This window comes from Gymnoscopelus microlampas (assembly GCF_963454915.1).
Source record: "Gymnoscopelus microlampas genome assembly, chromosome: 13".
In the NCBI taxonomy this organism is placed as follows: domain Eukaryota; kingdom Metazoa; phylum Chordata; class Actinopteri; order Myctophiformes; family Myctophidae; genus Gymnoscopelus; species Gymnoscopelus microlampas.
This window is the reverse complement of record NC_139950.1, coordinates 36073388-36100082: the sequence shown is the minus strand read 5'-3', so window position 1 is coordinate 36100082 and position 26695 is coordinate 36073388. Positions and strand designations below refer to the sequence as shown.

The 26695-nt window shown below is 41.7% G+C and overlaps 4 protein-coding genes across 8 annotated transcripts in view; 1 reads left to right on the top strand and 3 right to left on the bottom strand.

Annotated features, from left to right (window-relative positions):
- Positions 1–9942, bottom strand: part of vps8 (VPS8 subunit of CORVET complex) — an 87667-nt gene extending 77725 nt beyond the window's left edge. For all 3 annotated transcript variants that reach the window (XM_084075339.1, XM_084075340.1, XM_084075341.1), the window contains exons 1-6: positions 9737–9942; positions 7418–7486; positions 6197–6327; positions 5227–5323; positions 4143–4175; positions 3622–3676 (exon numbers count right to left, since the gene is read on the bottom strand). In XM_084075339.1, the coding sequence (XP_083931465.1) occupies positions 3622–3676; positions 4143–4175; positions 5227–5323; positions 6197–6327; positions 7418–7486; positions 9737–9808 (457 nt within the window). In that variant the 5' untranslated portion in view covers positions 9809–9942. The remainder of the gene's footprint in view (positions 1–3621; positions 3677–4142; positions 4176–5226; positions 5324–6196; positions 6328–7417; positions 7487–9736) is intronic.
- LOC311058047 (DELTA-stichotoxin-Hcr4b-like) lies at positions 536–2976 on the top strand. Of its 2 annotated transcripts, XR_014602024.1 has the most exons (4): positions 536–771; positions 1410–1515; positions 1883–2827; positions 2858–2976. XR_014602024.1 is itself a non-coding variant. In XM_084075342.1 (3 exons), exons 2-3 carry the CDS (start codon positions 1451–1453, stop codon positions 2487–2489), a joined length of 672 nt encoding a protein of 223 aa, XP_083931468.1. In that variant the 5' UTR covers positions 536–771; positions 1410–1450; the 3' UTR covers positions 2490–2976. The 2 variants fall into 2 exon arrangements, 1 of the variants encoding a protein (XP_083931468.1); XM_084075342.1 differs by having other exon boundaries at positions 1883–2976.
- A 1278-nt stretch (positions 9943–11220) lies between the features above and the next one.
- agpat3 (1-acylglycerol-3-phosphate O-acyltransferase 3) lies at positions 11221–16834 on the bottom strand. The gene is made up of 9 exons (XM_084076342.1): positions 16646–16834; positions 15977–16155; positions 15195–15356; positions 15028–15098; positions 14444–14526; positions 13612–13714; positions 12799–12874; positions 12120–12321; positions 11221–11545 (listed from the first exon to the last, which is right to left on the bottom strand). Exons 1-9 carry the CDS (start codon positions 16809–16811, stop codon positions 11454–11456), a joined length of 1134 nt encoding a protein of 377 aa, XP_083932468.1. The 5' UTR covers positions 16812–16834; the 3' UTR covers positions 11221–11453.
- Positions 16835–20823: 3989 nt separating this feature from the next.
- The window catches only part of pdxkb (pyridoxal (pyridoxine, vitamin B6) kinase b), a 26972-nt gene continuing 21100 nt past the window's right edge, over positions 20824–26695 (bottom strand). The window contains exons 10-12 of one of the 2 annotated variants that reach the window (XR_014602155.1): positions 26555–26621; positions 25676–26119; positions 20824–25635 (exon numbers count right to left, since the gene is read on the bottom strand). Coding sequence is in view for 1 of the 2 variants with exons in the window: in XM_084077146.1 (XP_083933272.1) it covers positions 26004–26119; positions 26555–26621 (183 nt within the window). In the remaining variant the exon portion in view is untranslated. Of the gene's footprint in view, positions 26120–26554; positions 26622–26695 lie in introns of both variants that reach the window. The other variant, XM_084077146.1, reaches the window with a different exon arrangement.

Sequence of the window (26695 nt, the reverse complement as noted above, 5' to 3'; positions counted from 1 at the left end):
TATTGTTTGTACTGATGCAATTAACCTAAACCTGGTAAATAATATTTTTTCAAATCTGACCCCCTTAAGAATTTAGTTGAATAGCCCAGTTGTATCACATATACTGTATCATGCTTAATGTATCGTTGAGTCATTAAGTTATTCATGTGCAAGACTGGACATAAAAAAAACCTGCAGCCTGTATATCACCAAAGTCCAAAACTTTCCATAAAACTAAGAGATTGGTCATTCATTATTTCATGGTAATCACACCTTTTTTATTTTATTTACACGGATAGATCAGTATTTCGATGTGTATTTTGCTTACGAACAGGGCACACCTAAAAATGTGGTCTGGCCCTGTCACTCCTTGTATAAATAAACGGGATTCAATTTTTAGATAGGTCAGAACAAAAGCCAACCAGGATGCAATCAGTCTGGTCCAATCACTGGCGTGATCAAATAACGCTACTGTACAGTGGGTGTGATCACAGGGGGGGGGGGCGAGGTTTTGAGATTTACATGCAGTCTAATGTATTTGCTTTGGTGATGCAGGTGTGAGGTCTTGCCCGAGAAGAATGTTCATAGCTGCATGGAGATAAGGAGAGTTTGATTAACTGAGCAAATAAAACACAGGTACGCCTGCTCAAGGTGACTTGACCACCACATCAGCTTGGAACACCAGCTTGGAAATCGAACCACAGTCCAGGCAGCTCTAAAAAACATCAACTCATTTGGGATTCAGAACTCTCTGCAGAGTGCCTGGACCAAGACCTTCGTATCCGAAAAAAGGTGAGTACTTTTATATTGATAATGTTGTGGTAATAAAAATACATGAATACATCATATGGATTTATGTACCATTGTTATGATACAGTACAGACAGATACCATTACGCAACAAGGTGGTAAATGGCCTTCCATTCAAAAAATATCCTTGTCTATACTGACTATTGAACAAAATTATGGAATAACTACATTTCCTCAACAAATAAAGAGTTCTGCTGTTTTTCCGTGCTGGAAGTGGGGGGGGGGGGTGAATTTCATGTTTAAGTCCAATCATTATTACCAAGTAAAATGTTTAAATGATCACCGTTATAACACAATACTTATTTGCAAAAGTGAATAACCTATGTAAAATGAGTTGTCCACCGGCCAAGGCCGTCATTTTAGAGGCGAGTGGAAAAATAGCTGCGGATCAATTGTTGTTGCAAATGCTTCCGGAATATTCTATCCGCTGACTTACTCTACATCCGTCTGTACTGTACTGTGAAATCGTTTAAACTAAGTTCAAATAAATACTTGATCTATCTACCGATTAGTAATCTATCGATGGACCTATGACCTATTATTAATACATGGATGGCACATTCAATTTACATTCTAAAGTCTGAATGAATAGTAAACTGACTCAAACCCTATTCTCAACAGCCTGACACTTAACCTGCAGTTTGTGCACTACTGCCGTGAAAATGGTTCATCGCTCCTGTTCTATAGAGATTAACAACAGCTCACAACTCACCCTTGCCAACCCAAGGTAAGATTTTTTTTATATCTTTTTATATCTTTAATTCTATATACACAGCAAAATCCTGAGTATTAATTAATAGAGTGTAAAAAAGGACCCCTCAGAGTTGAATTAACACTCAGACTTTTACTGTGTATTTCTCCAAAAATGTCAAGCTAATGAAAAGTCTGGGACTCTTTTTTTTCTTTTACATTTCACAATGCATCCTCAATGACTTTGCTCGGTCCTGTGGCAGTGAATCATTTCCTGCTTTCTAGGGAAGGTCAGCTTGTTCATTCACAGTAGAACAAGAAATAAGAGCTTTAGGCAATATTCTTTGGGAAACAATATTCTTTGAAAACAAAATCAATAATGTGTGTAACGTGTGTTCCCTCAGGGTGTTCACAGAGAGCGGCTGCTGTGAGGTGCCTTTGCCACCAACGGTGGATCCCTGCTCTGAGGGGACCGCGTTTTTCAACAAGACGACAGGCGCGGCCACAGGAGCCGTGGGTGTCTTCACCTATGACCTGATCAACCCCGCCATGAATGACTACACTCACGTCCTGGCTGTCATGTTCTCTGTGCCCTACGATCGCAACCTCTACTCCAATTGGTTTGCAGTGGGGATCTTTGAGAGAGGCAATGAATGTGATTACAACCTTTATGATATCATGTATAATGGCACGGAAGACAAGTTTGCCAGAGGAAAGGCAGATGGCTCCTCCATCAATTATGAGGGCAATGTTAAGATAAGCGCCACCATGTCAGACTCACATGAAGCTGTAGTGAGGGTAGAACTCAATGACAGCTATCCCGGCTATGGCGGAGGAAACCCTGGCTTTGGCGGCGGAAACCCCGGCTTTGGTGGCGGCAACCCCGGCTTTGGCGGAGAAAACCCCGGCTTTGGCGGCGGCGACCAAGGCTTTGGCGGCGGCGACCAAGGCTTTGGAGGCGGCGACCAAGGCTTTGGCGGCGGCTATAGTGACGGCGGGTATAGCTATTAAACAAATAGGATAGGGGTATCTGGGTGGTGCAGGGGTAGTATCCCCACCACCGTGGGCCAAATAGTAGGGGTTAAAATGACGTGGACTATACGTATGGGCGGAATTGGCAATGACTAAATTGGGGAGAAAATTACAACAAAAATACAAAATATAAAAAATGGTATGCTGTATGTACCGTATAGGAAACTCAATCAATAAATGGCAAATCTGTTAAAAAGTTTCATGGAAGAGTTTGACAACTGTTAATTGAAAAGCACATTTATAAATGCACTGTAATAACATGTATGTACCATAATACACTATTTAAGATGGAGCGCTTGGGGTTGATCACTTTCTGTGTGTAAGTGTGTAACAGTACAAATCAGAAGCTAACAAGTGTTACCACTTGTCATGACATTTAATAGCAAAAAGTAAAAATGTTGACCATTTCATGGCTGTACACACAACACACACTTCTCAAAAGGATCAATAAATGAGTTCATGCATCTATTCCTTTTTTCACGTATTCATTCCCCTATGACTGTGTGTTACACCCATGTTTTGTGTAGAGTGACAAAATATTAAGTTTGACGTGCTAAAGCTGCTAAAACATTTCTTATCACTTGACATTTGAAAAGGGAAGTTGGACCCCTGAGAAATATTCCCATATTGTTATTCCTATAAGGTCTGATTCTAGAGTCTAGATGACAATGAAAGGGTCCACAGAAGCTAAAATACAAACAAGGAGGCAGACTCAGAGCTGGAAATGTGACATTTGCATAGGGAATGAGTTTGCAACTACTGTGATATTACCTCAACCTGGGAGGATTCTGAGAGACATGACCACATATTCTGGTTCCTATGAGTGTTTTTTGAGATTCACACCAGTAGTGGCGCTCAGCTTCCACGTTCAATTCATTTGTGCAGTAGATCACAAACAAAACACAGCCACAATACAATACCCTCATCTGGAGATGAAAATACAAGCTAAAAACTGCATGAATAAAACTATAATACAGTAGTAATAATTAAAAACCCATATGAAACACGTGTGTGTGTGTGTGTGTGTGTGTGTGTGTGTGTGTGTGTGTGTGTGTGTGTGTGTGTGTGTGTGTGTGTGTGTGCGCGCGCGCGCGGTTCAAGTGCAACTCACCAAACACTAGAGCCAGCCCATGTGACGTTCCTACAGCGATCACACCAGACACTGTCTGAACACAGAGAGACACAGCACAGGTTGGAGGAGACATTGCTAGAAGTTCCAGAGAGCTACAGTATATATCCCTATGTCTCTCAGTTTTGCATCTCTACGTCTCCACCCCCCACTAGGGGGCGAGACAATGAGTGAATGTAATACACATTGTTAAATGCTTTGGATAAAGGCTCTATTGTAAACACACCATTTTACATTAACTTTCACTTTCAACATTTTGCTAAAGTGGCAAATATAGCTAATCCACAAGCTATACGAGAAAAAATCAATATGGAGATACAAGATTTCTGCCCGACAGCAACAATATTATGTAGAACGCTAGCTAGACAGACACACATGGCCACTCACACTAAACCATATTCTAGTATAGAACAGCAGATGATTGAGAGGTCTCTACAGCTCCTGCAATTCCGTCAATAGAAGTGGTCATATTTAACTGCTTACCAGAGAAACTTCATACTTACTATGGCAGTTGGCAGTCCAGCATCCACCTTGTCCTGAGGAAGATACGCACATTGATTACATTACATTAAAGTATTCAGGGTAATGGTAGTTTCCTATATAATCACAACTAAGTGGGGGGTTACGGATCATAAATCGGCTAGTGATCGGTGATCACCTTTCAGATTACCCAATCATTCTGTAAATTGGCTTGCTAACTTAATTTTGGAAAGTCAGGTGCACTGAATATACGTTTAATTATTTCTCCTTTTAAAGGAGACATCCGGTCATTTTAAGTGTTATGTTTGATGTGTGTCAAATCACTTACCAACGTAGAAATGAAAATCGCGTGACTCCACAGATCCCCCTATCGACCCCCACCGTTGTCATTATAGGAGTATATAGGATAGCAGCAATTCGCCTATTTTAACAAATGTAAAGTCTGTTTTTTTCTCCTAGTACTCATTGTGGAGTCCCATGATAACGTAACAGGCGCTAAAACTCCCGACAAGCTAACGGCTAATAACAGAACGAACTAATGCTGGTTGCTGGTTTCTCTCCCGACCTGGCAACCTGGGGCTGCCATGCAGAGAGATAAGCAGCCCCAGCATTAGCTCGTTCTGTTATTAGCCGTTAGCTTCTCGGAGTTTTAGCGCCTGTTACATTATCATGGGACTCAACAATGAGTACTAGAAGCAAAAAAACAGACTTTGCATTTGTTAAAATAGGCGAATTTGGGCTATCCAGCATCCTACTATCATGACAACGGTGGGGGTCGATAGGGGGATCTGTGGAGTCACGCGATTTTCATTCCTACGTTGGTAAGTGATTTGACACACATCAAACATAACACTTAAAATGACCGGATGTCTCCTTTAATAATATCAAAGGGAGAAATAATTAAACGTATATTCAGTGCACCTGACTAACAATATTATTGTTAGGCAGGTATGTTGGTTAATTGGCACAAGGTGAACAATGCTATTCATCCTATGAATGAATAGATAAGAATACTTCAGCCATTCAGAGCTCGTGAGTGAGTGAGTGAGTGAGTGAGTGAGTGAGTGAGTGAGTGAGTGAGTGAGTGAGTGAGTGAGTGAGTCTTACAGCAGCAGAAACGATCTGAGCTGATATTCCCTTCAACAGGCTGTGTCTCAGAACAGAACCATGGACTGTCGTATTCATTTCCACCGTCCTCTTCCTCCTACACACACAAGGACAATTCTGCACTGTAATGTATAACCATGCAAGCTGTAGTTCCCAATCAAAACAGATTTCCTGTTTCCATGAGAAATGTAAGGTTTTCAAAAACTATTTTTTGTGACTTTACTTTCACAGTTCAACACATTTTGTTGCTAGTGCAAATTCACATCTCATTCTATCCCACTCACAAACACACACACACACACACACACACACACACACACACACACACACACACACACACACACACACACACACACACACACACACACACACACACACACACACACACTCTTCTGCAACTATAGCAGAGTTCCCAGTCAAAACAGATTTCCATTTTCTATGACAAATATACGTTTTTTTCCCCAATTACTTTTCTTTGTGACCGACCCTAAAATCAACGTTACTTTCACATTGTGTTGCCACTACTGCGTATACATGTCTCGTTCTCACACACACAACTCTAGGAGATATTCAGCTCTCATCGAGATGCACAGGATAGCTAGGTTGTAGTCTTCTAGACAGCCTACTGAATTAACTTCAGAAATGGAAAATGCAGTACTATATTAACTAAACTATATAAACTATATTCGCACTTTCATTTATTCTGTCCAGAATGTACATACAGTATAATGCCACTGCACTCTGACCATCTTGTGCGTTATCCTAGTTGTCTATAAACATTGTTTTCCAAAATATCAAAAATAGCAGATCAATAATCTCACAAAGCTATCGCCATGCAATGTGTTGTGAGCTTGTAGATTGGCTATTTCAATATTCTGTAGTGTGTTAGTGGGAGTAGGGTCCTAGTGCATACATTTTTGTCTGCTTGTCAATGTACACCAGGTGTGTGTGCCCGTGTGCGTGCCCATACCGTTTTAGGTGCGCTGGGTCTCCGCTGTCAGAGCTGGCCAGAGAGGAGGTTTCACATGAGTGGGCATCTATGTTCTCTGTGTTGAGGAGGCAGGTGTCCTCCAGGACAAATGGCTCCTCCTCATCCTCCGGCTGCAGAGACACACACAACACAACAAAATAAACACAGACTCTAGCAAATTCATTCTAAATCTCACCAGTCCATTTCACTCATTTGCAGCCAAAACCAGTTATTAGAATTGAAAACGATTATTGATACTGTCCAAGCTGGACACTTGACGAAGGATGGAAGAATTGTGGTTTGGTGAGAGCAGTTATGGAGAGATATATTGAAATTCAGAGTGAAGGCGCTCGGGTGGCGCAGTGGTAAAGTCCCTGCCCAACGCCACAGGGCTCTACGTCCTCCTGGTGGGGGCTCCTCACTGGCAGGTGAGTCAGTAGTATACACCATCAGTGACAACAAAGAAATGTGTGTGGAGAGGAATAAATTGGCCTAACGACTAAATTGCGGGAAAAAAGGGGGTAAAAAATAATTGGCTACTCTAAATAAAAAAACAAAAACAGATTCAGAGTGAAGGTAGATTACTGCAACTCATTGAGGATGCTACAGAGTGAAGCTAAGTTAATGCACCTCATAGAAGATGCTCTAAATAGTGACGTTTTTTTTTTTTGATTGATTAGTTTATTGAATATTAAAATTCAAAAGGATAAAAAACACAAGAAAGCCCGTAGGCTTGTTTCAATTGTGGTCCTTTGGGAAAGGGGACATAGGGAGCAACAATACAATACAATATAATAACATAAAAAACATAAAACAAAGCCAAATAAAACTTACAAATTCTAAAAGGACAAACAGAAGACTAAACATCAACTAAACAAAAACTAGGACCATCTCTCTTTTTTACTTTTAAAAACATCTAAATGTTTTTGTTTAAAAGTTACATCATGTTAATGGCCAACCATCTCTTTAATGCCATTTTAAAATTGTCAAAAGAACCAGTCAATTTGAGGCTGGAAGGCAAATCATTCCATTGAACTGCTGCTGAGTAAAGGAATGATGTTTTTCCCAGATTGGTGGAGAATTTGTAGGGCTTAAAATCAGTAGGGCTCCCCCTGGTGAAATGCCTGTGAGTACGGTAGGTTACTGCAAGTCATTGAGGGGGTCGCGGACTGAAAAAAGTTGAGAACCAATGCTGTATTGAGTGAAGGAAGGTTACCACACCTCATTAAGGATGCTCTCCAAGGTGGGAGGTGTGTCCACTTGGGGAATGTCAAACTCCTTGTCATCAATCTGAGGAGAAAAGCAGTTGGCACAGAACTTATGATTACACTGTAAAATAGAGCATACACAATGTTTGTAGACTCTCAGGGTTTAATTAATACTGAGGATTTTACTGTGTAGAAGGTAAAAGATCAAGACTCTCTTCTCTTCTATGTTGATCTATACGGAATCTGCATATAGCATAACATAAGTGTGCACACTTATGTTATGCTTTCCTATAATCCTCATTTTGACACCAGTTTGATGGACTTGCAGCACTATCTGTAGAATAGAAGAATAGAATTATCCCCACTCCTTGGGGTGTTTTTTTTTTGTCACTGTATATTATTATGTGAAATTCGTCCTCTGCATTTAAAGAAAAAATTACGCACATCCTCCGTTTCTTGGTGCTGAGCCAAACTTGAAGAACAGAATCATGAAAAACAAGATGGGGGCTCGCAACTCACTTTTAAATGCTCAATTCTTTTAATTACGGCAAGCAGCAGATATGACGTTTCGACCCTTGCATTTTTTTTTCAAGTATTTTCCACATTTACCCATCCTATAAATACTAGGAGCAGTGAGCAGCAATTCTACAGTGCTCAGGGGGCAATTAGGAGTTAAGAGTCTCGCTCAGCGATACACATCCACACATTGCTGGCTTGGCCTGGAATCGAACCTGGGACAACCAGGGCCTCTGGCTTCCCAGACGGGCTCACCACTGTACTGCTACATGTAGTGCAAACATTCATATTACCAATATACTGTACCCCCTTCTGATACAGAGGACACCAGTGGAGAGCAGTTTCTATAACCTTTTTTTTTCTTTTTACAATCATTTGATCTCTTTTCACAAATTCTGTTTCTGTGCTGTTTTTTGTACAAGCATAGCAGCTAGTAAAAGCCAATTTATAGTTCACATAATATTTACTCCTACAACAGAATATATAATTAGGTCATTCTGCTGCATGAACAAAGGCTATTCCGTTATATCTTCTGTTATAAGGTATTCATCCATTTATATTCTGCATATTCTATATTGTACATTATTAAGAAAATATGATTTACTTTTTTGGCTGCAACACATTAGATATAACCATAACCTCCTTTTGCAGTAGTAAACTCGGAAAAGGTGGAATTCCAATTCTAAATCAATCTATATGCAGTCTGGTGATCATTACCCAACTGTGTATTGATGCTAGTTTTAGATGTTCTACTGTTAACACGTTATTACTTATTTACTATAGAAGATATGCGCATGCTTAAAGTGAATGGCACATCGAGTGGCAAAGAAACATGCAAAGTGAGTTTAACATTGTTTAATGTTGTTTAATGTAATCAGATATGACTTTTCTGTTTGGATGCATGGGCTGTCAAGGCCAGAAAGTATTTTTTTGACACTCAGTAGGCATTCCTGCATAACTTCCGGGTTTGATGATGATGTCACACGCATATCCTCTATAGTAACCTTGTGTTTACCTTGTATTTACCATGGACAGTACATTTAGCAGTCTGGTGGGGTCTGCCTCTGTCCCACCAACATTTCACCACACATACATGAGCATGTAACAACTAAAGTCTTTGAATCTTGAATCTGAACCTAGTCCTGCCTAAAAAGTAAAAATACAGTAAGCAGGTTGTTCTGGGGCATATTGAACCTAGACCCAAGAGACTACTACAATAAAATAGCAAGACGGAAACAAAATGTAATGTGTAGAGCTGGGGTTAAACAGGGGGTCCAGGGCACCTAGGGGGTCCTCGGAGCTACTATAGGGGGTCCTCAAAATCTTTGTGTGATTGGTTCCATTTGTACACTCTCAGAGTTACACACCTGTAAGGGGCCATTTGGAAGCCCATGAGGGTCCCTGGACCCCAACTGTAGACCCACTGGTGTAACAGAGTGTTTCCAGTGAGCCAACATGCACAATACAATATCAGCACCCTGACTCTGTGAGCCAACATGCACCCTGACCAGAATGGAACAGAGCCTTCATTAGTATCATTGGCAACACCTGTGAATGTCTTCATAATATGGCTGCTGTGAATAGAGCCTATTGTAAACAATGTAGTGGGGGTCCCTGCTTCATCTCTCTCTCTCAGCTGGGGTCCTTCCTTGGACTGAAAAACGTTGAAGACCCCTGGTGTAGATAGAGTAACATTGTTGTTATGTAATATTCACGATTAACGTCAAACATGTCAGCGTGTATCAGACTGACATAGACTGGCAGCTGACAGACAGTACGTGTCAGGTGAGGTGAGCTCCCTGCCAGCAGCACTCACCGCGTCGATCTCCATTAAGTTGAGCTGAGAGGACGCAGACACCAGGCTGCCCGCGTCAGGAGAGTCCGACATCGTCACGTGCGTATCGACCGACTATTCAGTGCGAAATGTATTGAAATACTGCAAATATAGCAACATACTCCCTGTGTGTGTGTGTATAAGAGCCGGGTTGTTCAGCGATTCCAATGTTTGCGGAACTGGCTGTTGGTCACACGGGCTCTCCTTCCGGTGTAGTTCCTGTTAGGCGCAGAAAGCTGAAAGTGTTGTCTGGGGGCGGGGCAGTCCGCCCTCTAGATATGTTATACCTCTATGTGTAGATGGCGGTTTCTATTTACTGTTCAGTGCTCGTATCCGGTCTATAGAGGATATGCGTGTGACATCATCATCAAACCCGGAAGTTATGCAGGAATGCCTACTGAGTGTCAAAAAAATACTTTCTGGCCTTGACAGCCCATGCATCCAAACAGAAAAGTCATATCTGATTGCATTAAACAACATTAAACAATGTTAAACTAATTTTGCATGTTTCTTTGCCACTCGATGTGCCATTCACTTTAAGCATGCGCATATCCTCTATAGCCCGCCTACTGTATCCTGTAATTTCTGCTACTACGTACCCACGCACACAGGCCACTTCTGTATCCGTCTAGGATACAGAAGGAACAGACCAGGGTCTCTTTTTAAATGCCCCGTGTACAAAAAGGAACATTTACAACAATGGTTTTACAGAAATGACAGACAACAGGTACACATAAATATAATACAATAAAAAGGTTTCAAACTAAATATTAAAACCAAATATTACAAGCAGGTGCATAGGCCTTCTTCCAATATAAGGTCATCTAAAAATCTTTTAAAAATAGCAAAAGAAACAAGGACATCTAACTTCAACTTTTCTTGACATTCATTCCATATATATGGAGCATACACACTGAAGGCTGTATCTCCCAGCTTAGTAGCGTACTGGTTGTAGGTAGGCACCTTCAGCATAATCTTATCTTGAGATCTGGTATCATCAGGGTCACATAGATATCTGTGGGTTATCACTTTGGGTGACAGTGACAGCCTGACAGGCAATAGTACCCAGAAATAAACAACTCAAAAACAGTGCCATGCAAGTTCAGTTCAGGAAACAAAAGCATAATCCTTTATTGGCCCCATAGGTCCCCATGTGCAGTGTGTCCCAATTGTGTTTCCCAATTTTATGGGTCCCGAGTATTTTTATTTACTTAATTATTTTACGTTCAGTAGAGAAATATAATATGGATTTTCTCAAGAAAGAAGATGATCAGGTGGGGATATATCTGTGACAAATTTCTTTTTCCCTTTAATTATTTTAGAGAAGACTAAAAAAGAAATTGAATAACGAGAAAGCTGAAAGGGAGACGGGTGGCACAACGGGAAGGTATCTGCTGAATCACGAAACCATCACCATTGGCTTAAAACAAACTTTATTTTCAGTTAAAAACTATACATGTGCCAAAGTGAAATATTGAGTTGAAAATATAGGAGGCTTTGCTAACAACATCGTTTTTTACATGTCATAGACTGGTTTCATCACAAAGTTATCATTTACATTGTGTGTGTGTGTGTGTGTGTGTGTGTGTGTGTGTGTGTGTGTGTGTGTGTGTGTGTGTGTGTGTGTGTGTGTGTGTGTGTGTGTGTGTGTGTGTGTGTGTGTGTGTGTGTGTGTGTGTGTGTGTGTGTGTGTGTGTATTTATGTTAGTTTCTTGCTCTCCTGGACCCCATAACTGGACCCTGACTTCTTCACCTCTGACACGCCGATCAGCTTATTCACACCTACTGAGGCTGGAGGGAGAGACAGACACACATTATACTAATACGTTATCATTTATTGCATTGTTAATTTTGACAGAAAATTTGTATTTAGTTTAGTCATAGTCTTTTGAATCAAATGCAATTTAGTTTTAGTCATATTCTAGTCATCTGAAAAGTTCTTGTTTTAGTCGACTAAATATCATACGATTTTAGTAACTAAATATACAGTTGATTTTTTCGACAATGTTTTTTTTGGGCAGACATTGATGGCTTCGTAATGACTGATTTCTGAGTTCTACTGGATCTACTGGATCTATTCTCCACTAGTCCATCCCAAACATTTTAGTCTAGTTTTTATTTGTTGACGAAATTGTCTTAATTTTAGTCATCATAGCTTAGTTTTTATTCAGTTTTCGTCAGTGAAAAAAGCTAGTCGACAAACATTTTTCGTCATAGTTTTAGTCGACGATCACTGATTTAATTGTCAACATGCAAAATAATTATTTGTGTGTGTGTGTGTGTGTGTGTGTGTGTGTGTGTGTGTGTGTGTGTGTGTGTGTGTGTGTGTGTGTGTGTGTGTGTGTGTGTGTGTGTGTGTTCATACCAACAACCAGCAAGACCAAGAGGCCAAGGATGAGAAGTGGGTTGCCGCTGGTGACCACACCAATAGCCAATCGGACAAGAGGCAAAATCAGAAGCCCCGCCCAGAAAAGGAAGTTGAGGAGTGACCATGGTGGGCGACGTGGAGGAACTAAAGGGTTGCCAGGGAAGCGGCCCGTGGTAAAATACTCTTCCTGCAATGCATCCTGGAGAGACAATTATGTAAATTAATGGTACTTTTCATCACCTAAAAAGGAACAAGTTGATGTAAATATTGATGACATTTTGCCAGAAGACGGTTGGTTAGGTTGTGTTCATGCCAAGTGGTAACTGGGTAATTTCTGACTGAACTCCCTACTTCCCACCTCAGAGCATTCAAGTGTTTTAGGTAACAACAAAATGGACGTCTGAGCGAAAGCCTAGTCCCCACTAGGATTAACGGCACCCTTATCCAGTCAACCTGTCATCCTGTCAATCTGCCAGGCTGTCAGCCATCATTCAACCAACCAACAGTTTACAGCAAAGTCAAGTTTTGTGTTAATAAAGTGACCAAGCCATCCTGAATCCATCAGTTAGTGAAACAATCATAGCTATCAGCTGAGTTTTTGTATTTTTCAACAATACTGGAGGAAACAAAGAGGAAGCTTTCAAAAGAATGACAAAAAAGTGAAACCTCAATTTACCTTCTGTTGGTAGAGTTTGTGCAGCCAGTCAGCACATTCCTTCTCATCCTCAGGAATCTCTTCTACTGGAATACGTCTTTAAAAACACACACACACACACACACACACACACACACACACACACACACACACACACACACACACACACACACACACACACACACACACACACACACACACACACACACACACAGCTGACTTTAAAGTGAAAGTAACAGTGACTACTAGTACTGTAGCAGTAACTGTGATAAGTACAACTGGAGATAATAAGCCACATAAAGAGTGGTATCATGTTGTTTAGCCCTACTATAGTGGCAGGGCTTTAAGGATGCCGATGTTGGTTGGTCAAGTTGGATCCCTTCTTTGGTACCAAATAGCCATGATTTGATTAGCAGGGGGGATGGGGGGAATCCACTCAATTCACAATTTACTAATTTAATTAAAAATGTATGTTAACTACATTAACTATGGCTTCCTTATTCTAGGCAAATTTGTTAAAAAAAACGTTTTTAATATTCAAAAACTGTGATAATGTCACTTTTATTTTTATTTTATTTTACTAATCAATCCCTGCAACAGCACATTGAAAACTACTGGCTGGATTGTTATAGATTTCTCTGTGAACCTTCACAAATCCCAGAGGATGGCCTCTATTGATTTTAGTGGTCCCGTGGTCTTTAGCGCCACCATTAAGCCAAGGTTTCCACTCACTTGCACACATTTTATTCCTCATGAAGGTATCTTGAAAATAACTGTCTGGATTGCCGTGGAATGATCTACAATCTCTGTTGAATATGATTTGATGTTACTAACCTTACATGCAAATCAGCATTGAATTTGCGTCCTTTGATGATATCCACTAGAGTAGGAACCTTTCTGTCTCTGAAGTTTAGTGTTACATCATACACCGCCGATACTGGATAGAGAGAGGAAAAAAAGATTCATAACTCACTGCTGGGGTATTGTTTATGTAGCATCATATGTAACAAACATCTACTGTTCGACCAAAGGAGAATCCTCCCCTTGAGCCCCGAGAGGCACGACCGAGTGCAGAGGCACTAGCTGAGCAAGTGCCTGTGCCGAGCTATGTGATTCGGCGTGATTCGGTGCGATTCAGGGACATTCTGGTTGCATACTGTTAGACTTCGAATCATAAATATTTCCATTCTCATGAACATGGAATGCGACATGCTCCCCTGTGGCGTCAAATGACTGACCCGTGATTAGATGTTGCCCAACTCGTCACGGTGGTATAATAATAACCATACCGTTCACTTAGACAGAGACTAAGAAAATAGCTTTCTTTTTTTTAACATGCTCACAAAGAGCTCAGTGCTCAAAGTGAAAGGTTCAAAAAAGTAGCAAACGTTTCGAAATGTTTGCAACTTTTTTGTAGTTTTTCCTTAGACAGAGACATTTTTTAGTCTCTGTTTAAGGAGTCTCTGTTTGAGACCACCGCAACTGCCGTCAACCCTGAACAAAGGATGAAGAAGGGCGCAACATTTTACCCTGTACTTATATGTATGAGTGTGCATCTTTTTGTGTGTGTGTGTACTGTATATGTAGTAGTGTGTTTGTTTGCGCGTGTGTGTGTGTGTGTGTGTGTGTGTGTGTGTGTGTGTGTGTGTGTGTGTATTCACTATACCTGTATCTCTTAGACAGTGCAGTGTGGTGGTGAATCCTTTTGTTCTAGGCAGCAGATGGTGCTTTAGTCTGGGAAGCCCTTTACTGGAATATTATGATTCATCATGTTATTAACACTACTAAGCATAATAACAAGCAGTAATAGCACTGAAAGTCATAGTAGCAGTAGTTATAGCACACTTACATTTTGGTAGAGATTTGGGTGGTGTACTGTATAATTTCCCTTGCCATGATATAACTCAAAATATTGGTGTGAACTTTTCAAAAGTTGCTCCATAGATTTAAAATGTATAATCTAAAGTAGTGATGAAGGTTCCATCGCCGTTTCTTACATGTGCAGTAACAAAAAAATGAAGCATACCTTCCGGATCTTCTCCCTAATTACGTTAGTAAAGTCAACAAAAACTTGATATTTTTTATCTCTGAAGAAGGCAGAGTCGGGTTCACTGTGCAATGTAACTCAAAGGGTACACTCTTTTGGACTACCATTGTTTAATCTAGGGAGCACAACTGTTACCGTCAATACTTGGAGTTACATCACAGCAAGCAACCAAAACCTTGTTTTTGCTTTAACAGAAGAAGTACCTGTCAGCAACCTCCATAGATATCTGATGTTTCTTCTCAGTAAACCTGGTGCCTTCACAGTGCAACAGCACCTGGATATTGACAGAGGTTCCTGTGAGTCTCACTGCATAGAAATGAAATTGTACTAAACCGGTTCAACAGTAATACACTTTCTCACCCACACTCACCCACATTTTTTCAGGGTAGTCTTTGAGTTGATTCAGCCCGTTAGTCACAGCCCTCTTGTCCTCTTCCCACTTCCTCTTACAGAACACCATTTCCAGAAAGTACCAGGCCCAGCCAATCAGAGGCACCTTCAGTAGCTCATGCTTTGCCAGCACCTTGGAGCTCTGTAGGATACGGGGCAGGAAGCAGAGGCTTGATTAACCCATTAAGGCGAGTCTAAAAAGGCCTTCTAAATCCTAACAGTTTTCCGAATAAATTAAGTTGCTATAATATCTTCGTTGACCTTGCGGCTGTTGTACAATGTGAAAATCTAGCAGTATGGATAGAAGAGTTCTTCCCTGAAGCAACCTGAGATAGTGGAGCTCATGAATACAAGTAGGCCTACACTGACTGCTGCACTGAGTCAAAAAAACTGTCCTGAATTGTGGTTATCAGGGGAAAATGTATTGGTTACGGTCACTTTGGTTATATTATATTCAAGATGACATAACATTCTTGGTCTGTCCAACACTTTTGTCCTAACCAACATATATTGAAAACTACTAGTTGAATTGCCATGGAATTTGCTGTGCATCATCATGCTGTTACATTGGTCATGTAGGATGAAACCTACTGATTTTGGTGATCCAATGGCCCTTCATCTAGCGCCATCCTCAGACCAAATTCTAAACTCACACACCATGGCTTTTCCTCCTGCTAACCTCTATTCTAAGAAACTGCTAGTTTACAATATTACGTTTATCCTTCAGTGAATAGTCACTCATTTTTATCTACTCTCTCTCACCCCCAGAACACCATAGCGTTCGCAGAGGGCCCACCCGACGAGGAAGTCTATCTCATAGTTATGGTTGAGGATGATGATGGCGTGCTCTTTGCCAAACAACTCCTCCTTGTTGGTGGTTGGCTGGTCTGCAAACATGGTACACTCAGTCCCCGACCAATAGTTGAACACCATGACTAGCTCTGGAGAGAGAGAGAGAGAGAGAGAGAGAGAGAGAGAGAGAGAGAGAGAGAGAGAGAGAGAGAGAGAGAGAGAGAGAGAGACACACACACACACACACACACACACACACACACACACAGAGATACACAGAGAGAGACACAGAGAGCGAGAGAGACAGAAAGACAAAGAGAGGGACATTTTAGAGGGACACTACAATATCATGAGACACAGGGGAAATCTGGGCTCAAGACAAATATAATAGGCAAGTTTGATGAGATCTTAATCACCTAATTTATGTCTATTTTACTGTCTGCAACCTCTACCTATCGGTCAATTTATCAGAGGGCTCAAAGTTTAAGAGACACTGAGAGATAAGAGAGACAATCACACTCTCTCACTCACACACACACACACACACACACACACACACACACACACACACACACACACACACACACACACACACACGCTCTCTTTCTCACATCACACATGCCCACAAACTGTACTTACGGCTGAACAGTGAGTAAGCCAGCCGTGTGTTGATCCGTCTGTAGAGCTCTTTGTTGAATGGCCATAGCACACATGTGAGCAACTGGATGAAGTTGATAATCAGCCCGCTGACCACGAACACCAGGCCTATCACCAGATGCAGGATGAACGATCCTTTCACGCCCATAGCTATCCTCACACTTCACCTCAGTGAAGTTAGTCAGCTGAGATCGCCGTCCTGAGATCACTGTTAAAGGGGCTACACCATGAATTAAAAAATATATATATTATATATAAATATTGCCCCCTAATACGTTTTAAACAGGTTGTAAGCCTAAAAAACATCCAGATATTTTTTCTCACAATCTGACTGTCTGTCATTCCAAGCTTTTTCAGCTGCAATACCAAAACGTCCTATTGGGCAGGGGGGAGCTACTGAGCAATTCTGTCTGGCCATCGTCAATGCAAAATCAGTGCAAGTGACATCACTTGCACAGCCATTCTGAAATGGCCTGTTCAGACACGCCCATCAGGAAATCCATGAAATGAGCATGAATGACTGAATGTTAAAAAAAAATATTTATTTGGGTACAAGAGACACTGGGGAGCCCAAAAAATACTAAAAACCTAAAAAAAAATGAAATTCATGGTGTAGCCCCTTTAACACTCTGAGAAAAAGACAGAGAGAAGTGAGAGTTGAGACATACTGTACAGTATGTCTTGCAATACCCGTTCTTCACACACACACACACACACACACACACACACACACACACACACACACACACACACACACACACACACACACACACACACACACACACACACACACACACACACACACACACACACACACACACACACACACACACCACCCACAGCCTTTTACCCATTTGGTGGTGTTCCAATTTCTGACATAGTGTCTGACAAACACAGACAGGACAGATAAGAGCAAAGCCATTGATGCATTCTGTGTCTCCCACTTTTACTTGTGTTCAAAACGCAAACAGCATCAGTGCAGTCCCCTCACCCTGGACCAGGGACGTGCAGAGGGAGTTGGAGGGGCAGGGGCTTGAATTCCAAAAAAGATAATTCTTTTTTACATTTCTACCCAGATTTAGAGGAATATCTCAACAGGTGAATGGAACCCTGTCTCCCCCCCCCCCCCCTCCCAGTGAGCTGTGGCGTTACACAAGGAAGCATACTAGGGCCTTTACTGTTCCTAATATATGTAAATGACATGACATAGTTCTTGTTCGCGGACGACTCGGCTCTGCTGGTCTCGGACAGGGACAAGTTGTAGGTTGAAAGAGCCCTTAGCTCTGAGTCTGAACTCGGTAGAATCTGCACCTGGCTCGCTGATAACAAACTATCATTACACCTGGGTAAAACTGAATCCATTCTCTTTGGGTCCAAAATGAATTTGGCAAGGCTGACGGCTTCACAATAAAAGTGAGTGACAATGTTATCACAAGAAAAGAGGAATTACGTACCTAAGTTCCATTTTAGAAGCAAATCTTTCCAGTGATAAAATGAAAACTAAAGCAATCAAAAAAGTCAACCAAAGAACAATAGTTTTGTACAGGATCTCTCTAGTCAGTAAGAATACATTGAGGACCCTAACGGGAGCACTCATCCAAGGTCACTTCAACTATGCGTGCATACAAACAAGGCTCCAGACATCCCAAAATAAGCTGGTAAGGCTACTTCTTGGTCTTACATCTACAACTCATTTAACCCCTGCTCACTTTGCTAGGGTCGGATGGCTCAGGGTAGAGGACAGAGGACAGAGTACAGCAACTTGCAATGGGCCTGGTCTACAAGATACACTACACCACAAAGATACCCCTGTCTCTGTCAAACTACAGTACTTCACAAACGTCAATGAAGTCCACAATCACAACACCAGAGGGAGCTCCACTAATAACGTTCAACACAGATTTGGCTCAAACAAGGGGTTAAATTTGTTCTCCTGCTGTAAATGTGGAACGCCCTACCAACAGTCATAAAGGAGTGTAAAACCCTACTCTCCTTTGATGTTTCGATGAATTGAGTACAAAGGACCCCAATGGAAACAAGCCATAGGCTTTCTTGAGTTTAAAATCCACTTAGCAGACCTTGTATTGAATTGTTCTTTCCGGTTTCCTTTCCTTTTTTTGCAAACTGCTAATAAAGTATTCAATCAATCAATCAGGCTTGGCATTACAGGTTATAGACAGACAGAGAGAGAGACACAGACAGACAGACAGACAGACAGACAGACTGTCTGACAGAGGCCCCTGCTTGACAAATCACTTGAAATGAACAGTATAATACTTAGTTTTTAGTTAGTCCACACATACCTATCTGTCTCAAATTAAGTCACTCATCTGCTTCTTGCCTGTGTGCGTCTGTGTGCTCTCCTCTTTCGTTGAGTGGAGATGTGCGCCCGGCCAGATGCGGAGTACAGCATGGATTTCTACAGTCTGTAGAAATCCATGCCGTACAGAGGGCAATTCTTTCAACATAAAATGCTGCATTCCAGTTCAGCAGAGTAAAGGGCAATTGCTCAATATCCCTCAATTACACTGGGAGGAGAAGAGACCCCTATCATTCTAAAGTAGCACTTTCAGCACCATTCAACAAACCCTTTAACCCCCAGTTGCTCCAGTGGACATGCTCAGTGCCATGAATATACAGCATGTCAGACTGTTGTCGTTGATCAAAGAAGTGGAGGTCTATGAATTAAAGGGATAGTTCATCCCCAAAATGACCTTTTTTTCTATCGATTAGTCACCCCATGGAGACTTGAATTCATGGATATTTTTTTGTTATCGTTTCATTCCTAAACCAATAATTTGATTTGATGACCGGCAGCGGTTCTGGTAGGAGACGCAGAGTCTCCTTTGTGTCTCCTACCGGAACCGCTGCTTACCGATTCGCTGTTCATCAAATTATTGGCTTAGGAATGTGAGGGGGAAAAAAGTTTCCATGGGGTGATTAATCAATAGAAAAAAAACATTTTTTTGGGTGAACTATCCCTTTAGGTTTTCCCTCCGCCTCCAGCTACTCCTCCACACTGCAAAAATTCTGAGTGGTCCAACACTGTCAAGAGTTAAATTAACTAGCAGTATTTTACAGTGTGGCTATGTTGCTGTAAATTGAAGTAGTCTTACTTTGCTGGCCCCATTTTTAGAATTTCTATATTACTATTGTTGCTGGAGTAACATTTGTACTTACCTCAGAAAGTGTCTCACCCCACAGACCTGAAGTCAGCAGCAGCAGTGGTTAAGTAGTCGTGGAGTGTGAAAGTCTCATGGAGACACAGCGACGACAGAGAGAGAGGTGAGGAAGTTCAACTTTTGACCTCCTCGCCACACGGCCCTACCCTGTAAACTCTGTGAACTTTGGAGTGTTGCCTAAAATACACAAAAGTGTGTGTGTGTGTGTGTGTGTGTGTGTGTGTGTGTGTGTCAATAATCACCTGAGGTTCTCAGCTTGATAACTAGGTACAGTACCTCATCTGACCTGTCACTCAAAGCAGGTAACTATAGGTTCTCTCTCTGTGTGTGTGTGTGTGTGTGTGTGTGTGTGTGTGTGTGTGTGTGTGTGTGTGTGATATTGCCCTTTGATCATGAAGATGAAGTAAAAGTGTTTTACACTGCCTCTCACACACACACACACACACACACACACACACACACACACACACACACACACACACACACACACACACACACACACACACACACACACACACACACACACACACACACACACACATTTGTAGAATCAGCCTCAGGTCTTAATGGGTAAATAATGATGACAAGTGTATGGAATTATTAGGCTGGTAGACCATCCCGGTCACGGAATTCACATCAAAAGACATGTGAATTCCGCGACCGGGATGGTCTACCAGGCTATGGGATTATAGGGGCAGCAATGGCTCAGGAGGTGGAGCGGTTCTCTGGGAATTAGAAGCTCCTGGTTCGATCCACACTCATGGCCTCATCATGTCAAAGTACCCTTGAGCACGGCACTGAAGTTACTCCCGACAAGCAGTTTGGTGCCTTGCATGGCTGACTCTGCTGTCATTGTGTGTGTAAATGGATGAATGTAATCAAATGCATACAGTACAATGTATAAATATAAAATTATGTATAAATGCAGACTATTTACCAAGACAACACTAGATTTCAATAACTCTTACTTCTCTCTCTTTATTGCATTAGAACATACATTTCTCATATATATATCTATATATATATTTTATAAATGTGAATTTGTACACTACAATCTTTTATTGTAACATGTTAGAAAATACTCGTAACGCTCCAAAAACATAGCACTAAAAACAGTTACCAAACATTGATTATTACATTTCCTCGTTTTGTTTTTTGTTTTTTTGTTTTGGCCACCAAGAACAGAAAAACAAAGATGGAAGAGATGAAACTGTCTTATTTAGGAGGACAGGAGAGGACCACAGCCACAGGCAGAGTTCAGTCATCGCGACTTTTCGCGGCAATCTTGTTCATTATGGGTTTTACAATCAAACTGGAAGGGGAGGTCGGGGTATGTCGGATTTATATTTAGTCATACGACTTAGTTGCATGCCCAAAATAGCTGATCTGCAAGCTCACAAGGCATCGCGGATGCAAGGCATTGTGAGCTTGTAGATTGGCTAGTTTTTGACGCACAACTCCCTCACACAGAGCAGATGTGACGGGTAGGAAGCAGGGCATACTGGGCAGGGTAGGCAATTTGTTATTTTATACGTTGGCTATAAATTTTTTTTAGCAATGTACAAGCTCACAGCGCGTCACTTCGTGCCGCACTGCGAGCTTGTAGGCCTACATCTGCTATCTTTGAACAGTTTTCTTCTTTTACTCTTGAAAGCGTTGGAAAATGTTTCATAATTTAGATTTTTTTACAGAATCTTCTCTTCTCGGGGTCTCTGGCACCCAAAAAGGGGGCGGCCAAATACTTTTCAGGGAAATGAAAAAGTTTGAGAACCACTGATGTAGATGGCTCAGGAAAAGCCATCTTAGCCATGTTAACAGTTACTACAGGCAAACAGTGAGGCAAGGGTGGCGTGCATTATAACCATGTAACGCTGAAGAGGTTTTGATATTCATTCACTAGAATAAGGCTGTTTAGAACATAAGAGCAGACTCCTCTCCATTCAAATTTAAAAGTCCCCTTGACTCAAAAGCGTATTTTCTCTACAGCTAACTGCTCTTGGAGGCATGACTTTGACCATACAGAATGATTGTCCTAATGAATGCACCCCTTGCCCACCTTCCCCTAAACAACACCCATATTCTCTCCTCGCCGCGCACCTCCTCACCTGTCCTCCCTCTTTGTTAACCACTGGCACTTAGGCCCTATTCAAACATTTTCAAAAAAAAGTGCAGATCTACAAGCTCACGTGTTGCATTAATGCATTGGGGCCTTGTAGATCTGCTATTTTTGAAAAATGTACAATGCCCAAAACAGGGACACAAAAGGGTGAAAGTGGTCACTTTGATTTTAAGTGATTTCTCCTATTGCACACTCAGTCATTCACATACAGACACACACACACACAACCCTGTGATCGTAAAGGAAATATACAGTATATTTATACACATACATTCGCTCGCTCGCTCGCTCGCACGCACACACAGAAAACAACTGTAGCACAGACCGTTCACCACAGACACACGCAGACACACAGACACTACGGGTAGACAAGTTTGGACCACATACGGCTGACTAGTTAACCCAACGTAGGAGGGGAAAACTGCATGTGTGGATCAGAGCCGAGCAGAAACCAGGATGGGGCGAGTGCACAGACACAGCAGTCTGTTTTATCCAATTATTGTTTTCCGGGGCACAGAGCTTCACAAGGCCTCCCAAACAAAGTATTCTGGTTGCTGGGCCCTGGCCCCAAATCAAATAGGCTCTATGCACAGCAGCCATACAGGAAAGAAATTGGGCCTCCTTCTTGCTTCATACTTCCTTCACAGGTCTTACCACTTATACTAATTAAGGCTCTGTTCCGTTTAGAGTAGGACAGTGGTTCTCAAACTTTTTATTTTCTCAGAGTTACACACCCATAAGGGGTCAATTGAAACTCCCACGAGGAACCATGAGGGTCCCTGGACCCCACTTTGAGACCCACTGGTGTAGCAGTCTTTCCAGTGAGCCAACATGCACAATATCAGCACCCTGACTCTGTTCGACCAGAATGGAACACAACCTTAACTAGCATCATTGGTAACACCTGTTTATTACAGTAAACAATGAAAAACAAAAAAAAAAGTCATATTCAAAAGCAGAAGCGTCTCATCTTTTATCATTATCCGAGTAACGATGAAACAAACTATGTAATGTAGTAAAAGTGGTATCTACATGTAGCACAATTTATACTGCAATATTAAGCTATGTTTCCTCCCCATCCATTTCCCTCCTCTTTCTCTGCTACACCCGATTTGTTTCCTCTCCACCCGTTTTCCCTCTGCTTCTTAATCTACCCCCAGTGAGTGGTATTGTGGTTGTGATGTCAGATTCCTAAGGCAGTATCACAGTACAGTCCATAGAGAAAACAACAGCAGTACAGTATTACAATGGCCTGCCCAGAGCCATACACCTGACAAAGTTGGGACACTGACTGACATAATGTTGGGACTTTTGTTAAGCCTCCAGTTTTTGAGCGTTCACTTCCGGGAACAACATTTTCTTTGTTACTGTAGCAGCATTGGCCGTTTTGCCTCTTATCGGCCGGCACACACCAGAGAATGTGCGTGTGACGCACACAAGCCCTGCATACGCACACATGAACACACGCACAGTCCTATTTTAAAGCTTGCGTATGCGGGGCTTGCGTATCCGCGCGTCTGGTCTAGCCGGTATCATTGATATCAATTGGATCTTTCCAAACGCGCTGTACACACGCAGTAAATTCCACGCATGCGCACGCTTTGAAAAGCCTGGTGTAGTCCGGGCGTTAATGGGCGATTTTTTATTGTTACCTGTCAGTGTGAGCTTATCTAACATTCTGTCAGGAAGCAATGAGATCCGTATGCAACAAAAATCTACATGTCATCTGCATATTTCTGGACGCCCCATCGTCACTTGAGACAAGCACAGCAACCTACAGTACTGTAGCATGTTAACACAGTGGTTCCTAAACTATTTGGGGGGTCTCCCCGGGACCCAAACTAGTGAAAATAGACAATCTGCAAGCTCACAACACGTCGCAATACAACAACTACAGCTTGTAGATCTGCTATTTTCACTACTTCTTAAACTTTTTTCATTTTATTTATGGAAATGATTAGATTTTTTCATTGTATTTATGAAATATGAATTGTTTTTAATTGAGGTTTATTTTTACAAAAAGTAGATTACTCGCGACCCATAAAAATGTGTCACACAAATGGGTCCCAACCCACTGTTTGGGAAACAGTGTGTTAACGGTTATATTATCCTAATCTTCATGTTCCTGGGTTGTCCTGTGAGCTTGGCGGGCTAAGGCACATGCCGTGGCGTGTGCTCACAACATCATGGCTCTGAATCAGGCTCATCATGGCCATTGTCACAGGTCATGATCACACTCCTTTCTTGGCACTCGCCACTGTGTTTAATCCAATAAAACTGAAATGCCTCTAAAACGATTGCTAAAAAAACGTATAATAATAATCCAAATTCCGACATTTCCTTGTTTGTGAAAAGCAGAAAGTTAATTCTGTAGAAAACATATAATTCATATTGATATCATTACACTGGGAGAGTGAATCAAGTCAAAAAGCTGCTTCTAGGGGGCTCCCCTGATAACAGCACTTTCCACATAAATAAGGCTATATAGTCCTTCCCGCAGTTGGCCCGGCTTTGAATCCAGCCAGACATCCCCTCTCTCTCCCCTACCTTTTTCCGTTCACTGTCACTAATAGAAATAGAGCATAAAATATAATCTTTAAAAAGATAAAGAAAAATCTGCGATCTTGCACTTTGTGTTTACTTTCTGCAAAGTGACACGTGCATGTTTGTTGCATACTGAGGCCTCTGGTAAAATTCAGTGGCACAACTCAAGAGATATAGGGTTCTGGGTTCAGCCTTCTTATATGGGCAGGTTCTGACACGGATGAGGCTTATTTTAAATTTTCTAACACAGGTCACACTGGCCTATATGAAGGCTCAGATACGTTAGCTCATTTGACAATATGAGCTATGATGTGGTCGAGTGGAACTTCTCTTAAGCCGAGTTTGGAATGAATGAGCTCCTGCTATATTACAGACTATTAGACAGCTAACTATTACCTAGCTGATGGCAACTCGTGGAACTACAGGAGGCTACACAGGAGTGTCAGAACTGCTCCACATCTCTGTTTGGAATGATATTGTGGTTAGCATCAACACAATGGTCCAATAGACAGGTCAGATAGAAGTTATTATACAGAATGGTCCAATACAATTATAGTACAACATCTATACAACAACTATACATTGTGCGTTTTTTTGTTTTTGTTTTTTACTTTCTTTTTTGGGGGGGAGCGGTGGTTGGGGGTGGTTTGTTGTATGTCTCCATATAATCATTGGTTTTCAAGAGGGGTTGGGGGACACGGTGCGGGGGTCGGAACAGAGCCCTAGATCAGTGGTTCTCAACCTTTTCAGGCTGTGGCGTGACCCCCCCAAAATAATCATATTTGAACATATTTGAACCCCCCACTCTGACAAGCACTTGGAATTGTAGGAGTTGAGGCATTACATTTAGTTTCACTCAATTCAACAGATAAATATAGTGTTTTTTATATTATAGTTGATTACTTTTGATTCAGTAATGGCCTTTCTTTCTTTTCTCTTCTTTTTTACGTTTAAAAAGCTCTTAAAAGCCCTTAAATTGTCACTTCACTGTCACCTGGGGACCCCCCACAAATCACGCGGGGACCCCCCTGGGGGTCCCGATCCACAGGTTGAGAACCACTGCCCTAGAGATAGGCGATAGATGGAACGTTTCTTCAGCAGCAGCTCCGTCAGCTCAAACAGTGATTCTACGGCAACTTGAAGAATCTTCATCTTCAGAACGTTGACCATCTTTCCGACGATGTGTATTTGCGGTGCTTCGGTTGTAGAGAAAAGGCACCAACATGCTGCCCGGAACTTTCTATCTATGGCTCTGGTTCAGAACAACTGGGAGAAGTACAGAGTAATTTGATATTCAGGGGTTATAGGTTTGAGTGGTCAGGGATAATGAGGAATGGAGGGAGGAAAGGGGATATGGTCAAAGGATATTTGGGATTTAGGATATGAAGACATCTAAATGTCACTGTTTGGCAATGATAAGGATTTGACTGGTTTCAGGGACTTATAGGGACACAGGTTTGTTGAAGGGATTTAGTAGTGTAGAATGTTGTTAATGTTAGGATATGACTGTGGCCTCCATAACTATAGCAGGGTCTTCTATGTCAGCTTTACTTTGAACCATTCTTAGCTCCAACTGGGGTGGACTAGGCCTTCTACCAGGACCTGCTAACTCTGTCAGAGGCAACAAGAGAGAGAGAGAGAGGAGGGAAAGAAAGATAGATACAGGAGGGGACAGACAGGGAGAAAAGAGGCATAGAAATATGAAGAACTTTGAAACACTTTCAGTTTTCATGCAGGGTCAAATATTTGTACACTGATGCAGGCTGTGAATTAAAGATCCACGTTGCTGTGTGGGGCCGGTTTCACTCCCAAATGTGGGAAGTTCGAAATAAATCGGAGGAACATTTTTGAGACAACATTGCCAAAGTGGCAATATTGTGGTGACAAATCTGCCGAAAGCTTCTTTCAGTAGTGGATAATTTTTTCACATTTGCCACTGATGGAAACACACTCATGCATACAACCGAGGGGAAAAAATAACAAAATCCCAAATCCTAACCCTAATGATTTCAACATTTACTACATGGCTGCATTTTTCTTTCTTACCATGTGCATACGATATGGTCCTTTGAATAACATGGTGCATCACTGAAAACGTCTTCTCACAGGCCATCTGAAAGAGAGACACGGACAGACTGGAGTCAAGTCGCACTATTTGCATATCCCTGTAATCACTCTCGGGGGGCC

What these genes read in the sequence shown, in the direction of transcription:
- LOC311058047 (XM_084075342.1), top strand. Translation starts at nt 1,451, where the DNA reads ATGGTTCATCGCTCCTGTTCTATAGAGATTAACAACAGCTCACAACTC. An exon ending in CTCACCCTTGCCAACCCAAG is followed by an intron (nt 1,516 to 1,882) that starts GTAAGATTTTTT and finishes GTGTTCCCTCAG; the next exon opens with GGTGTTCACAGAGAGCGGCT.
- agpat3 (XM_084076342.1), bottom strand. Translation starts at nt 16,811, where the DNA reads ATGGGCGTGAAAGGATCGTTCATCCTGCATCTGGTGATAGGCCTGGTG. An exon ending in AACGCTATGGTGTTCTGGGG is followed by an intron (nt 15,357 to 15,976) that starts GTGAGAGAGAGT and finishes CGTATCCTACAG; the next exon opens with AGCTCCAAGGTGCTGGCAAA. An exon ending in TCTATGGAGGTTGCTGACAG is followed by an intron (nt 14,527 to 15,027) that starts GTACTTCTTCTG and finishes ATAATATTCCAG; the next exon opens with TAAAGGGCTTCCCAGACTAA.